Source organism: Cucurbita maxima, unplaced genomic scaffold (genome assembly GCF_002738345.1).
Source record: "Cucurbita maxima cultivar Rimu unplaced genomic scaffold, Cmax_1.0 Cma_Scf00007, whole genome shotgun sequence".
Lineage (NCBI taxonomy): Eukaryota > Viridiplantae > Streptophyta > Magnoliopsida > Cucurbitales > Cucurbitaceae > Cucurbita > Cucurbita maxima.
The window spans coordinates 1,354,123-1,369,775 of record NW_019272023.1 but is presented as its reverse complement, the minus strand read 5'-3'; the positions used below and the strand labels follow the sequence as shown (position 1 = coordinate 1,369,775).

At 36.0% G+C, this 15,653-nt stretch overlaps 3 protein-coding genes and 1 pseudogene across 6 annotated transcripts; 2 read left to right on the top strand and 2 right to left on the bottom strand.

Moving 5' to 3' along the window:
• Window positions 1-95: 95 nt before the first annotated feature.
• LOC111481685 (protein CIA1-like) lies at window positions 96-3,782 on the top strand. 3 transcript variants are annotated; one of them, XM_023127247.1, is made up of 10 exons: window positions 96-470; window positions 811-957; window positions 1,117-1,335; window positions 1,440-1,504; window positions 1,624-1,689; window positions 1,866-1,937; window positions 2,388-2,450; window positions 2,649-2,718; window positions 2,927-3,010; window positions 3,590-3,782. In XM_023127247.1, exons 1-10 carry the CDS (start codon window positions 306-308, stop codon window positions 3,659-3,661), a joined length of 1,023 nt encoding a protein of 340 aa, XP_022983015.1. In that variant the 5' UTR covers window positions 96-305; the 3' UTR covers window positions 3,662-3,782. The 3 variants fall into 3 exon arrangements, with proteins under 3 accessions (XP_022983015.1, XP_022983016.1, XP_022983014.1); XM_023127248.1 differs by having other exon boundaries at window positions 96-487; window positions 811-868; XM_023127246.1 differs by having other exon boundaries at window positions 97-487.
• Window positions 3,783-5,026: 1,244 nt separating this feature from the next.
• LOC111481785 (protein BIC1-like) lies at window positions 5,027-6,087 on the bottom strand. Its single transcript, XM_023127379.1, has one exon. The coding sequence runs from the start codon at window positions 5,691-5,693 to the stop codon at window positions 5,232-5,234; it is 462 nt and encodes a 153-aa protein (XP_022983147.1). The 5' UTR covers window positions 5,694-6,087; the 3' UTR covers window positions 5,027-5,231.
• A 1,318-nt stretch (window positions 6,088-7,405) lies between these two features.
• On the bottom strand, window positions 7,406-12,410 carry LOC111481628 (cell division protein FtsZ homolog 2-2, chloroplastic-like). Of its 2 annotated transcripts, none has more exons than XM_023127163.1 (8): window positions 12,180-12,410; window positions 11,046-11,798; window positions 10,350-10,649; window positions 9,789-9,879; window positions 8,956-9,080; window positions 8,392-8,484; window positions 8,031-8,096; window positions 7,406-7,891 (listed from the first exon to the last, which is right to left on the bottom strand). In XM_023127163.1, exons 2-8 carry the CDS (start codon window positions 11,700-11,702, stop codon window positions 7,766-7,768), a joined length of 1,458 nt encoding a protein of 485 aa, XP_022982931.1. In that variant the 5' UTR covers window positions 11,703-11,798; window positions 12,180-12,410; the 3' UTR covers window positions 7,406-7,765. The 2 variants fall into 2 exon arrangements, with proteins under 2 accessions (XP_022982931.1, XP_022982932.1); XM_023127164.1 differs by lacking the exon at window positions 12,180-12,410 and adding an exon at window positions 12,011-12,130.
• Window positions 12,411-13,195: 785 nt separating this feature from the next.
• LOC111481650 lies at window positions 13,196-15,567 on the top strand (annotated as a pseudogene).
• The last annotated feature ends 86 nt before the right edge of the window (window positions 15,568-15,653 follow it).

Genomic DNA, 15,653 nt, shown 5'->3' with positions numbered 1-15,653 from the left:
AATGAATAAATGCACTACTTATTGGTCCATCATAAAATTAAACTAAATTAAAAAAGTCAAAGCATAAATATAAAAAAAATAAATCGAAATACTTTGATTCAATATGCAAGATTAGATTGCATTACTTCATTAATGCATAAATCTCTTTACGCGGGCGACTCGTTGAGTACAGAATCCGCGGCGGCGCGTGCTGATCCCTTTGCCGCGCATTACAGCAGAGCTGCAGAGTCTTCCAAGCTTGCGGACCAAGGGCTTAATCTTCCCGCTTTCCGGAGATTTGGTCATTCTTGTGATGGAGCTATGGGATGGCGGATTCGAGCTCAAGGAGACTGCAAAGCTTGAAGGTCACACTGACAGGGTATGGAGTCTGGCATGGAATCCCGCCACCGGAGTTGGAGGAATTCCACTTGTTTTCGCTTCCTGCAGCGGTGATAAAACCGTCCGTATCTGGGAGAAAAATCCTTCCTCTGGTTCGTGGAATTGCAAGGTTCTATTTCATCTATCGATTTTTGTTGAATTGTTGATTATTAGAGCTTGTATGGTATTGGATTTTAACGTGGATGCAGTGATTTTAGTTTATTGGAAATTGTTTATCCAGTTGGTAGTTCTTTTACTTCGATATTATCACGAAATATTTGGATTTAGATGACGAACATAAACAGAAGAACTTATGCAACCGAGAAAGTTTCTCATCTTACAAGAGTTCCTTTTGTTTTGTGAAATTTTTTATTCTCCAGTTGATTGTAAGACAATCGAAATCTTAGGTGTTTGACTTTGGGAGCTGAAATGCTAATGTAGTGTTGTTTACAGGCAGTTTTGGAAGAAACGCATACTAGAACTGTTAGGTCGTGCGCTTGGTCACCAAACGGTAAATTATTGGCCACTGCAAGCTTTGATGCCACCACGGCTATTTGGGAGAATATAGGGGGTGATTATGAATGTGTTTCCACTCTAGAGGTAGTATTGCCTATCAAGTATTATATGTAGACACCACATTCATTGCAAGATTTTATCCTGATGATCCATAAGGATGGGGGTATCTGCTAGTTTATTGCCCTTGTCTTATCCAATCATCAGTGCATTTAAAAAAAACCTGTCTTGTTGGTTGACTTTTAGGGTCATGAGAATGAGATCAAGAGCGTTTCTTGGAATGCGTCTGGTTCTCTGCTTGCAACGTGCAGTCGAGACAGAACCGTTTGGATTTGGGAAGTCTTTCCAGGCAACGAGTATGAGTGTGTTTCTGTGTTGCAAGGACACACACAAGACGTAAAAATGGTTCAGTGGCACCCGACCATGGATCTCTTATTCTCGTGCAGCTATGACAACACTGTCAAGGTACTTCTAAGATGGGTTCTGATATTATTTTTTTCGATCTGCGTATGGATATTGCTTCAGATTTGCACAGGAGATATTGATTTATGAGGATGAAACCACTTCAGGTTTGGGCAGGCGATGATGACAACGATGATTGGCACTGTGTTCAGACTTTAGATGAATCTAACAAGTACATAACTATTTCACTTTTCTCTCATGAATTTTTTATAAACCAATCCTCATTGCCACTGGGCAGTTAACTTTGGCCTAACTAGGTTTAACTTGATTATGATGCCAATTTTCTTTCAGTGGTCACTCTTCCACAGTTTGGACCCTTTCTTTTAATCCAACTGGAAACAAAATGGTCACCTGTAGGTAAGCTCTGTGTGAGAGAGAGAGAGAGAGAGCAATAAAACTTGAAATTTTCTTGGAATCCATTCATTTTTTCCCCATTTCTTTATTCATATGAACGTTAATAAGGAATTATTGCAAACCATGTTTTAAATGATTCGATTAGATGGATCTAATTTGACTATGGTGCACTTTTGTAGTGATGATCTCACCCTTAAAATATGGGAATCAAATGAGACAAGGTTGCATTCTGGGGGTGGCTATTCACCATGGTGAGCGACACAAAAACTTCATCATTATTGTTCTGTGCCTTCGGAATAATGAAATTTATTGATCAGATTAGTTTTGGTGCATATGTTATGTTTCCTGTATTTTTAGTACCTTGGCTGCTTGGTTTTTATTCTTAAATATGAGCATTGGCTTGAAAAGGAAAGAAACATTCATAATATATATATGTATCTAATTGACACGGTCTCCGTTGATTGAAACCTTGTAATCATAGGAGTTAAAAAGGAATCCTGTTTCTTGAAGATTTTGCTTCTACGACAAAATATTGGTTTCTTACCTGTTTATATGTCTGTGTTATTTATTTATTTATCATCTTATTATTATCAATTTCTTAACGAGACATTATTTATATCTTTGTTTGTCTTCAACTGCTGTGTTGTGTTTGTTTTTCTGTAACCACGCTGATGGGAAGTTCTTTTATCTGGTTTTGTTAGGAGGCATACTTGTACTCTTTCTGGTTATCATGATCGAACAATTTTCTCCGTTCATTGGTCGAGGTAAATTAATTTTTTTGTTGCTCTAAGGTTTTAATTTTAGGTCTATTAAATATTTTTCTTTCTCGTGTTACCGTATTTAAAGACAGTTAGTCCAGTAATTGCATAGAACTTAAGGCGTGCAGAAATTTGTTCATCTTATATTGTAATTTCTAACCATACATCTATGAGACTGATGATTATTGCACGTGAATGTGACAGAAATGGTATAATTGCCAGTGGAGCAGCTGACGATTCTATCCGTTTGTTTGTGGAGAATCAAGAGAAAGTGGTGATGAATGCCTGCCTCACCTTATTATTATATGCATTTGTTCACTCTATATAGGGTCGAGATTCAAACGTACGAGTTCTTAAAAGAAACGGGATGTCTTAACCATTGAGCTATGCTCATGTTAGCGTCGTTAATTTTTGGACGTGAAAATGTAGTGGAACTTTAATGGAAGGAAAAAAATATTGACCACTCTCTTTTCTGCTTGCAGATTGATGGACCTTCATTCCAGTTGCTATTTAAGAAGGAGAAAGCCCATAACATGGATGTAAATTCAGTGCAATGGAGCCCAGGGGTAAGTTTTTAATTTCAACATGCAAAATGTTTACTTAACCAGCATTTAAATGATTAGGCTCATGACTGGAATCAAACTTTAGTCATGTATGGACCGATATACTATGATCTGTCGACTCAAATCCTTAGTAGCCACTGCCTTGTTGTGCTGCCTATCTACTAAAATACAAAATATTCTAACAAACAATTCTATCCTAAGATTAGTTAAGATATATACTGTAACTATTCAGGCTCATTGTTAACAAATATTGTCCTTGCTCTTCCTTCTGAGTTTCCCATCTAGGTTTTAAAACGCGTCCATTAGAAAGAGGTTTCACACCCTTACAATGAATGGTTCCCCTCTAAAACCAACGTGGGATCGCACACATACAAGCTAGCTAGGTCTTCAGACATATGGCACCATCTGCCCGAGTGGAAGTTGGAAGACCTCAGGAATCACAGTCCCATTACAATGAGCTGTTAACTTCTGTCTTCTAGCTGGTCTATAATTCAAATGGTTGATTGTATGCTATTATCTCTGCTACTAATGAGACGCTACGCTTTTTTCTGATTCTAACATTTCCAATCCATCTTGTGTCAGGAAGAGAGGCTTCTTGGTTCGTCGAGCGATGATGGTACCATAAGGATATGGGAGCTGATTCCTAATTCCTAATTCCTAAATTAACTGTTCAAATCATGTTAGTGCCATAGTGTTCTTATTTGATAACCAAATGGTTATAATAAATTATGTGAATTATAATGTTCAAGCTTGGTAGAGAATGTGTTTTGGGGCATACACTTATCTCTTATCTCTTGATTATCAGGTCTTTTAACCTTATTCTTGAATCTTTGTATGGGAATAGTTTATATAGTGAGTGAACATAACGTCTAGACTTGTTGAATGATGAACGAATAGAACAGAGGCAGAATGTGAGCCTGCTGGAAGATGCTCCAAACTTGTCAAGTCCAAAACTCAATAGAATTGGGAGAGTTTTAAGAAGAGAGAGAGAGAACTGAGAAAAAATATATATATTTGGAGTTTTTTTTTTTTTTTTTAATTTTTTAATTTTTTTAATTTTTTTAATTTTAATTTTGACTCATGTGGACAAAAAAAAAACAAAAAAAAACAAAAAACTCATTCAGATAAATTGTCTAATATTAATTAAATAAGTTTGGGACACTCTAGTAGCTTAATTAACATAAATACCCCCGTAGATTTAGATTTGAGATTCTGTTGTAACACATTTAAATATAAGTGATTTAATTGATAATAGACATGTATTCTTGTGATGCCCGAGTAAAAATATTATATGAACGAACCAATACCACATTTGAATATAAGTGAGTTAATTGATAGAATGGTTGAGAAAGATTTACTACAAAATGCATCTTCTTTTTTTGTGGTTGAATCATAAGAACTTTTAAAAATAAACCTGCTTTGTTTGGATCAATTTTATACTCGTAACCTTCCAGAAGTTTTTTTCTAAAAAAAAACATGGGAGTAAAAACAAAAATATGCTAAAATGACATCAAAACAATATTAAAAATTGCATTTTAAAAAAATACAAAATTCATAATATTATTTTTAGATTTCTATGTAATCTAAATTTATAAATTTTTTTAGATCAATAATATATATTTTAATTGATTAAATTAGTTAAATTAAGATTGGTGTGGTCAAATTGAAACTCTATTGTATGATTTGAAGGATATTAATGAAACTTTATAAAGTGGTATGTTTGAAATATTATTAAAAATGGAATGATATTTTAAAAACAAATTACTAACTACTTTTATCTCGCAAGCATATTTTTTTATAATTTTTTTGGAAGATTAAAAATTTATTAAAACTCTTGAAGTTTAAAGAATATTTTTTTAAACAAAAGCCTAAATTAATTTATGAGTATTTTAATTAATTTAACTTATTTTTTAAAATTATTTGAAAGAAAAAAAAAATAGTAGAAAAGAAAGCTAGATGATTAAATGCAAAAAAGATTACATAGAGATTAAGATTAATCAAAATAATAAAAAGAAAATGATGGAGAATTCATAATTGTATTAATTAATAACAATGGGAAATCAAATGGCCGCCATAAACAAAACAAAGTGTATCATTTTGTTTGATTGCTTCCATTCAATATCTCTCCCCAGATGTTGGAAACACTAATATTCAGAGCTTGGGATGTTTTTTTTAATTTTTTTTATTGCAATTAATTTACCTCACCTAGAAAATCACTGAAAAATCAGCACCTGTTCTCCGGTCTAAATCCGCCATTGTTGGCCCTCCTTCCTTCCTCAATCAGCGCCGCCCTCGCCGATCCAATTCCAGTCGGAAATAAACAAGCGTCAAAGGCAAAGCAATCGATCCAATCCTTCAACAGCTCCTCTTGTCCCCATATCTCCGGTATCCAGACCCGACCCGCTACCTCCCGCCGATGCCTCTTCAGCCTCTCCCGTCCACCTTCCTCCTCCTCCTCCGACGCCGCCTCCGCCGCAGGTACCTCCACTGGCACCCCGTCGTCCTCCTTCACGTCCGATTCCGAGCGTTTTCCTCCGCCGAAACTCGAAACCAGACATCGTAATTCCTGTTCGATTCCGCCGTTTTGAGCAGGCGGAGGCGGAGGAGAAAGGGAGTACTGATGAAGACAAGAACCGGCGCCTTGAAAATCCATCTCCCGCGAACTCGTTCGAACCTCTGCCCTCATGCAAAAATTAAAAAAAAAAAAAAAAAATTTAAAAAACGCTCGAACCCCGTTGGGTATGGAAGAAGAAGAAGAAGAATAATTAGTTAAATGGATTGAACAGAGAAAGAAAGCGACAGAGTATGTGAGGAAGAAGAAGAAGAAGAAGAAGAAGAAGAATAAGGATTTGTGGTTTTGGGTTTGATTGGGAAGTGGGAATTTGAAGGAAAATGAAATGGGAGCATTTTCAGAGGAAAAGGGTGGGGAAAAAAAAGAAAAAGAAAAAGAAAAAAACGAAGGGCTGAGATTGGAAGTTGGAGGATTGTGAGGCTGAGGTTGATTTGGTATTCATTGGCCAATGAAATTGGAGTTATTGGTCTGAGTTAGGAGAGAGAAAGAGGAGGCTAGGGTATGCGTTCAAATCATGCCTTCATTATAGGAATTTCTTTGTTGGGTAATGACTTAAAAGGGGTGGGGATCTTGATTCTGACTTCAGAAAGATATTTTTCCTAGCTTTTGAGGTCTACAATTCATGCTCATTGTTCTTTCTCCCACATGCAAGTAAATGTGGATTTAAACTACCATAGGAATAGGATAACAACTGGTGACAACATTTGTTCTAATCAAGTGAATAAGTCTTTAAGAGAAATATTTTAGAAAGTTAATTTTTTTTTAAAAAAAGTAATGTTATAAGCTAAAAGTAAATAAGTACTAACAACGATCGATAACATATAAAAAATTGACAACTAGTCACATTTTTTTATTGTACATTTTTTTGGCATTTTAGCTCTGGTGGGTGTAGACACGATTTTGGTGACCGGTTATATACCCATGTATTGACACAACAATAATAGTAAAAGTCTATCTATCATGAAAGCAAATAAAAGAGATTTGGAACGAGCATGCAATCATGGACAAACATGATAAAGAAAACTAGCATGTTTTCTTTTAATCAAGTTTTATATGTATTTCTCTAGAAACGATATATCAAGTTTGTAATTGTCCAAATCGAGGTGTTTAGGGGAGTAATTTTTAAATAATTGAAAAAAAATATTTTTTTTTTTTTTGTAAGGTTAAAAATCATTCTCAAACATATTTACAATCATTTAAAATTATTTTAGTTTTTTATTTTACATTTCTAAATTGATTTTACAAAATTAAAATAATTTTAACAAGTCAGAAAGTTATTTGGGGTAAATCACTAAGCACATTGTTCCAACGTCGAAATGATAAATTGGGTAAAAGAGGGAAAAGACGTTTTTGTCCAAGTACAAATGAAAAGTAAAAGAAAGAAAGAAAGGAAATGGAGGGGTATGATGGGATGGATGGGGGTTGAGGACACCGACATGTGTCTCACACGAACGGAAAGCAAGACAGCCACTACCGGCACGCCTGAAGAGACGCTTCACCCAATTGCGTGTGTTCGTGTACCATGCAAATTCTATTATTAATTATTTCACATATTTTTTAAATAATAATACAAATTATTGTTTTTATTGTGATATATATCTTTATATTGGTACTTATATAGAAGTCATTACATTTAACAATTCAGTTTTTCATTATTGTCTTTTAATACTATTTAACCCCACGACTATAAACATATCAATTTACACGAGCTCATCTCGAAATATTTAGCTTAGCAGCTAAAAGCACATTGTCGTCATCATCATCTTATGCTAGCTACCACGCAATTAAAACATAACTCAACTTTAGGCCATCGTATTCCTAAATGATTAAGGAAGCATATGAAATACCATTCATTCTCATAAACCTAAAGAAAGCTCAACAACTTCATGTCTTCAACTTAACCGCCTCTAAGCTTTACAAATAACGCTCCCTCTCAAGAACACAATGAAGATCATCAACAAATTCAACTCAATGAAATTGTGTTTGCCATTGCAGTTAAAACAGGCTCTCAAACTACAAAGGAGAAACCATTTGATCTTGCATTTTGGGCAGCTACCATTCCAATTATTTACACTACCACACTACTTTCAAACAATGGGGCGTAGAGATCTACTACCTGCCTGAAGCAATGTGCAGTAGTACTTGAAAGGGAAACTAGTTTGAGTAGCTGAAAGATGGAGAGTTTTTTAAGCTCGAGGATAGCGTGACCGACCTTTCTTCTTCAAGAACTCGGGGATTTCAACAAGACCACCATCAGCGAAATGACTTTGATTTACTCTATACGTCGTTTCTCCCCGTGCTTGCTGACTTACCTGCATGTAGATACTAGACCATTAAGACAAACTATTGGCATGGAAAATGGTTGCAGATTTCTAGTGATTTCAACTCTCAAGCTTTGTGAAAGGTTGAAGCATGGCTTGGTTGGTTTTCTACAAACAGAGGCATGTGTACCTGGAAGGGCCTCCCATCACCGTCTTCTTGGCGTTTAAATCCAGTAGCTATCAGAGTTATGCTAACCTGAAGAACGAACCGAAGAAGTTATTTCGTTTGACTACGTTGTTGTTGAAATTCTACAACGTACAATCGAATCTAACCAATATATTTATCAGAGGATAAACTAACAAATAATCGTTGTTTTTTCTTTTTTTGAATGCATTAACATCTACAAATTGATATTCATTAATATAGAATTATGCACGCAAAACCAATATCATCTAGAACTTGCTGGGCAGAAAAAATGTCAGGAGAAATTAAGACATATTTATGGTGGAACTGCATATGTCATAACTAACCAGAGTTTTCAACAACTTACTTGTCCACTGATTGATGGATCTATAACTGCTCCAAATATTAGATTGGCTGATGGATCTACAAGATCATATATGACCTCTGCAGCAGCATTTACCTGTGTGATCAGCACATTTGTAAATAAAACTAACAGGCGAAGCATACTAAAGCTTACTGAACTGCATCGCTTTCTACTATCTTTGTAAGTTTGGTTTTAGTTATTTTTGTGGTTAGCTTTTGTTGAGCATTCGTTCCCTAAATAAAATAAGAAAAAAAAAGGAAAATAAAAACTACAAGCACCGAGTTTTAAGACTCGATCTTATATGTTGGTTTGGGGTTCGTTTCAGCCAAAAGCAATCCAAACTAACCTACTTACAGCTCCCGGACGATGCAATATCATCATAAAGTTATGCAATTTGAGAATAAGACTATTTGTAGTGCGCCCATAAATTTTAGAAGATAAAAGGATATCGAGAGGCTTCTTTATTAGTTTTAGGCAGTGGATGAAGTTCATCCATTCTATTCACTGATGCTAACTAAACATTACACAGGAAAAGAAAAAAGAAAAAACAAAGAGATGAATTCATACCTCAAATAAGGTCAGATCAGTCCCTCCGGTTATGTTCCATACAATACCAGTGGCCCTCTCTATACCAATATCAAGTAATGGAGATTGGATGGCATTTAAAGCAGCATCTCTCGCCCTACTCTTCCCTACACCAATATAAGTACCAGCCCGGTTAAGGCTACATTTGAGGAAATAGCCAGAAATATGATCTTATGTCCAGGGAAAATAAACTAAACATGCAGGCATCACCCAACGGAGATTCCCTACGCCTTATTCAGCTTTGTGGTTCATATTTTTTGGATGACCCAAGTATCAAACGTCTAACTCTTTGTATAACACTCACGGTTGCTAATCTTTCGGATGGCTTGGCCCATTCCAAAGCTCGCTCTAAGAAACAACAAGAGTTCTGAGTTATTAAATTTTCGACGTGGAGACTAACATGAGAACCTTGAAGAATATCTCCAATCCAAACATCCCTTCGCAGTAACAACACTCTCCTTGAATAATAGTCATTAGGAGCTACAAACTTAACCACTTAACTTAACTATATTTGGTTATTCAGAAAACTTGTAGGACATTATATCTCGATATACATGGGCACCTCAGATTGAACCCATTACCTTTAAGCCCTTTGTTTTTTTTTTTCAATGACCCCTAGGCCAATTCACGGTCATTTGAAAAATGACATTTTCAAAACAACAATGGCATCATTACTCATTGCAATAATAACATGAAGTCTAAAGTCAACAGTAAAGGAAACTGGCTATCTAAGCCTTCAAATACTAAGGTTTTTTTTTTTTGGATAAGACAAATATTAAAGATTTTGGAAACTAGAAAGAATTTTATGGTCTTACCAGTTGCAGTTCCAATCCCCATCAATGAAGAGCCAGCATTTGCCATGATAGCCCGAACATCGGCAAAATCTACATTGACGAGTCCTGGTATCTGAATCATACAGAGTGCCCTTATGAACTAGAGCAACTTAATAGTTTTTTGTAGTAAAAGGAAAAATTAGCACAGGCAATCTCTCTGGAATACAAGACTATGCCCTTCCAGGAGTATGATTATATATTTTCTTTGCACAATGTTCTGAAGATGGATAAGAATTGTCTGCATTAGCTTTTCACACACAGGAATAATTTGTAGTTTATTTTCTCATTAAAAGGCAAGAATTTAAATAATTTTGGAAACGACTCTGACATTCATGTAGGCTATTTCAATAATCAAATGATATGTGCTATTTCAAGTTCACTCCAAATCTAACCAGAAGTTTTCACATCAGAAAAATATTCCATGTTCTTAAATTTTTTGAGAAGAAAATGATAATTGTCAAAAAGCCTTTGACATGGACTAGGGCTTGATATAAAAGAATCAAAATAAGAGCATCTTGTTCAACTTTCTAACTAATTACATACCATAATTATGTCGGAGATACCACGAACACCTTGGCGAAGAATATCATCAGCTAGGTTAAATGCTTCTGTCACAGCTGTTGATTGTGAAACCGCAGTTAACAGCTTGTCATTCGGAATGACTATAAGTGTATCAACATTGTCTCTCAAAGCTGCAATTCCTTCCTGGGCTTGAACTGTCCTCCTTCGCCCTTCAAAAGAGAATGGAGTTGTAACGATACCGACTGTCAATATACCCATCGACTTGGCAATACTTGCTATGACAGGAACACCACCAGTTCCGGTCCCTCCACCCATTCCAGCCTACAAATAAAGACAGACAAGTCTCCTCCAATCAGAAAAATACGAGGATAAGTCGAGGCTAGACATAAATACTCCAAAAACATAATAATGGATGGTTGTTTTGGGGATAAACATCAAAAAGCTTTTCCCTACATCCATCGCATGCCATTCTCATCAAGATTCATTGAAAAGTAGTGCATTATGAACAAAAAGACCTGGAAAACCACGAGTTTTCTGGATCAAATATAACATTATTTCCACTGAGATGCTTCAATTATCAGTAAAATGTATCATTTCAGTTGAGATAAGTTCATTGAAAAACAATGCTGTTCATACTGGCACGAACACCCATGATGGGCGATCAACCCTCAAAAGTATTCTATTGGGAGTTAAATAGCCATGTAAACGTGAACTTACAGTGACAAAAACCATGTCTGCTCCATAAAGTGCCCCTTCAATAGCTTCCTTGCTCTCATTGGCAGCACTCATTCCAACGTCCGGGTTCCCACCAGCTCCGAGACCCCTTGTAAGTTCCCGACCAATTTGAAGACGGTTCTCATATTGCACAGGGGACATTCTCAAAGCTTGAACATCCGTGTTGACAACCCAGAACTCCACTCCTTTCATTGAACTCTCTATCATACGATTGACTGCATTTGACCCACCACCTCCAACACCAACGACTTTAATCTTTGCTTCACCATAATTACTTGGACTGATTGTGTCTCCCAAACTCTCAGTGTTACTTTCAATTAAACTATCCTGTCTTGGGTTACTCAACATATTGCTCCCATCTCCTCTAAGCATTGAAATTTCAGGGTGTAGTTCAAGAAAAGGGTCTCTATTTGGATATGAACCGACACTGTGAGAATTGGAAGCACATTTGAATTTACGCAGAGCTAACTTTTGGCCAACACCCACAAATCCATTCCCTTCTTCATGCATTTTAACGCAGCCAAATCTTCCTGAGGAATTATGATTTGACATTGATACTCTTCCTCCAAGAACATTCAGTACGCCAACTGGGTTTCGACCATCAGAAAGAGCAAAATGTATCCACGAGCAACTTGCCATCACAAAATTGTCAATGTAAATTCTAAAGTCGACTGTTCAGAATAACTTCTTAACGGTTCAAAATCTCGAATCCAACGCAAACCTCTCTTTCAACGCCTATTCACAAAGCCAAATAGTCAATTGAGAACTATTTAACCATTGGGATAATCTATTTTGGCTTGACAAGCATAGAATAAAATATAACAGTCCTTTGTATCGTACAATATAGCGAATATAGGAGAAAAAACGATTTAAATTGTGCCTACAGCTGAAAAAGATAAATCATGAACACCAAAAAAAAAAAAAAAAAAAAAAATCAAGAGAAACACCAAGCCACTGGAATTCAGTCACGGAAACCTCCAAGCGAGTTTGAAACGTAAGGAAAATGGAATCAAACCAACATGAGCGCCTCATTCATCATGATATAACACGAATCTCCTTGACAATGAAAGAATGCAAGAAATTGAGAAATGCAACTGAATTCAATATTGAAAATACCGGAGAAAAGTGCAGAATGTGTAGCATTTGAGTTGTACTTGGAGCCTGAAATGGAAATGGTGGGCGGAGTGAGGGCGTGTTGGTAGCTTAGATTCTTCGCGCCATTATGAGAAAAATCCTCAGAAAAATAACAAAAATCATGTGAAGAAGAAGAAGAAGAAGGTGGAGTTGAACGCTGGCTTTTTGGAGGAAGGCGATGTGCGGGTCAGTGCCAAAAAAGCAGAAACGGATTGAAGAAAGCGTCATATCAGCCAAGAGATCGCAACTCACATTTGGGCTCCAAATTTGAAGGCCCATTTACGAGCTCCCCGTTCCAGTAAATTAGTCAACACAATCTTTACAAATTTCATTTTGGTACCTCATTTTTATCTAAATCTCTATTTTAGTCCTCAAATTTACAAAAATAACTATTTTAGACCTTATATTATTATTTTATTTTTAACAAACTAGCGTTAATATAAACATCTCACAATTAAATATTAAATTGAAAAGAATAATATATTTATTATTTTAAAGTTTAAAGAAACTAAAATAAGCATTAAAATGATTAAATTACAAATTTAGTCCTTAAACTTTATATTTATTTAGTCCTTAAATCTTATCGATTCCTCATCTTTAAATTTAACCATCAATAAATCGCAGATATGTTTTAATTTTTTTTGCATTCTACCATACTTAAAAATTAAAAAAATTATAAATATAAAATTGAAAGTTCGGGAAACTATTAAATATTTTTTTGGAGGGTTGGACACCTAAAAAAATAAATAGGATAGTAAAAAAAATATTCATGTTTGTTATATACTTAAAAAATAATTAAAAATATTCAAATTACATTACAAATTTTTGTTGGTTAAATTTATGAATTAATTAAACTTAATTTGTATTAAATTTGATAATTGGGAGTAAATTTGGATATCCAAATTATTTTAATAAAGACTATCCAAAATCTGAAATTCCAATTTTCGTCTCCTTTTTTAAGTCCAAACTCCCTCTTGACTCGGCTCTAACGAATTCTACACGACAGTTTCCTGTGGCTGTGGCTTTTGTCATCTTTCTTGGAGATTCCTCTCGTACTTTGTGTTGTGAGATTGATTCATCGAACAAAGGCTTTCAAATTCTCTTCAAGATAATACGTATTCGAGCATTGAGGTAAGCTATGCAGATTTTTGCTCTTCGCTGATCTTGTTTCGGAAAATGGAGTTTAGAGTTAGTCATTAAAGAGTTAGAATCGACCATTTTTGGTATCTTTTGCTTCTTTTCTGATGTTATTTGACGTGGTACTTGAATCTTGAACTGTCGTATTTTAAATATTTTTCGCAGTACTCCAGTGCTAAATTTGGTTCATTCTGTGAGCCGTGTTGATAACTCATTTTGCTTTTCTGTATTGTTTCTATGAATCTGGTTCTATTGGTGATTTTCCTATTGAAGAATTCAGGTTTCGATTTGTTTTTAACTTTCTTGTTGATCATGGACCAGTTTCTATTCGGCAAGCTCTCCGAGTTCACGATCTTCCCTAAATTGGCGCAACATCAGGCTTACATGGTCTTCATTTTCTACTCGTCTAATTAGACATGGAAGACCTTCCAGTTGAGATTATTGGAAAAATACTCTCTCTTCTACCATCTGTCCAAGATGTGGCGATCGCTTCGACAACTTGTAAGAAATGGAGAGAGGCTGTGCGGAATCACCTCCATACTTTGAGCTTCCACTCGGATGATTGTCCAGGTTCTAAAAGCCTTTCGACGAGGAGCTTGGAAGTTATAATAACACAAATGATACTTCAGACCACTGGACTTGAGAACTTATACATTTTTATGGATGAAGTAGAAGCATTCTCGGCCTCCTCAGTGACTGCTTGGCTCATGCATTCGAGAAACACAATCTTTCGACTGCAGTATAATGTCAACACTGTTCCAAGCATCAATATAATTGAGAAGTGTGGTCGACACAAACTAGAAGCGTTGGCATTGGCTAATAATCCGATAGGTCATATTGAACCGGCTTATCATAAGTTCTCTTGTTTGAATTATCTATCACTCTGTTATGTCATCATTTCTATGCCAGATCTAAACCTTCTTATCTCTGCTTGACCAAAGCTTGAAAGGTTATCTGTAGTTCACCCAGAATTTACGGGGACAGATGAGACTACAGCAATGGAAATTAGAAGTTCTTCATTGAAGAATATCTTCGTTGAAGATGTCGGTAAAGAGGATATCACGCTAGAGGCTGATACCCTTGAAATTTTACATTTAAAAGATTGTAATCCTGAAGTATTTCAGCTAATTGGCAAAGGAACTCTGAGAGTTCTGAAGCTCGAGGAGTTTACGGCTTTCGAACTGGGTATTGGAGATAACACTGAAAATCTTGAACTAGTGGATCTCAGCGGTACTGCAATTGTGTGGCAAGGGATTCTATCATCTGCTCTCAAAGGCATCAATGTTGACGAGGCTTCGGCTGTGGAATGTAAGAATTTATGATAGTGATGAAGAAGTTGTGGATTTGGGCTCAATTTCCACCAATTTTCCCCAGTTAGGCCATTTATCTATAAGTTGGGATCTAAGACGTAGAGCCTTTCATCATAACTTGCGGAGATCTTTTCAGATGGAGAATGTGACCATATTAGAAGTTGGATGGAAGGAAAATAATGTTTTTTTCTCTGAATGGGTGGCGAAACTTGTTAAAATATGTCCAAAGTTGAAGAAATTGACAATCTTTGGGTTTGTATCAGGAGCCATGACCAATATGGAATGCCACACCCTATCGTGTTTTGCCACGTCTTTCGTCGAACTTATGAGAAACCATCAGCGTATTCAGGTCGGGTTCGTCTTTGCATAGCATTTAGGCAACTAAATATGCATTCGCCACTAAATCAACGTTCTGCTTGCCGCCTGAGGCTCCTGAAGACATAGTCTTGCTGCATGATATTATGATCCCCTTACTAACCACGAGAGTCTTCTTATTGTTGCCTTTCTGCACGAATTATGGTCCCTGGCTGTCATTCATTCTGCGCTATTGGACCAAAGACCTCTGAAAAAGTCAAATCCGCCATCTTCCTAGCGTACAGGTAACCCTTTTCTTTTCTACTTCTTGGTAATTGATAGTATCAATTATCCAAACTAGAACCGAACTGTATTGAAATATAAAGATGAGCTTACAAGTTTCAAAATACATGCGTTAATTCATTCACCAAAACAATTCTCTCCCCCTCTTTCTTACTTCATCTATTTATAACAAATTGGCAAACAGTAGTCTAATAACATTCCTTTCGGTAATTTGCGTGCTGTACATGTGTCGAGTTTGGTGTCATGGATACGCCAAAGCCAAGCGTGGTTGTTGTTTCCCGCCCCTCTTTTCTGCACCTGGGTTACAGGAGAAGAATCTCTAGTGGAGATGAAATTTTATTTGGGTTTGATCGACTTTTGAGGTTTTGAAAATTGTACCCATATAGATAAGACATTGAAGTAGATTAACACC

Bases quoted from the DNA above. Each gene is read 5' to 3' on its own strand.
- LOC111481685 (XM_023127246.1), top strand. From the start codon at position 293: ATGGAGCTATGGGATGGCGGATTCGAGCTCAAGGAGACTGCAAAGCTT. The intron at 1,938-2,387 runs GTGAGCGACACA...TGGTTTTGTTAG, and splicing joins GGGGGTGGCTATTCACCATG to GAGGCATACTTGTACTCTTT. The intron at 2,451-2,648 runs GTAAATTAATTT...TGAATGTGACAG, and splicing joins TTCTCCGTTCATTGGTCGAG to AAATGGTATAATTGCCAGTG.
- LOC111481785 (XM_023127379.1), bottom strand. From the start codon at position 5,693: ATGAGGGCAGAGGTTCGAACGAGTTCGCGGGAGATGGATTTTCAAGGC.
- LOC111481628 (XM_023127163.1), bottom strand. From the start codon at position 11,702: ATGGCAAGTTGCTCGTGGATACATTTTGCTCTTTCTGATGGTCGAAAC. The intron at 9,880-10,349 runs GTATGTAATTAG...TGTATGATTCAG, and splicing joins GTATCTCCGACATAATTATG to ATACCAGGACTCGTCAATGT. The intron at 7,892-8,030 runs GTACACATGCCT...ATCTACATGCAG, and splicing joins GTGATGGGAGGCCCTTCCAG to GTAAGTCAGCAAGCACGGGG.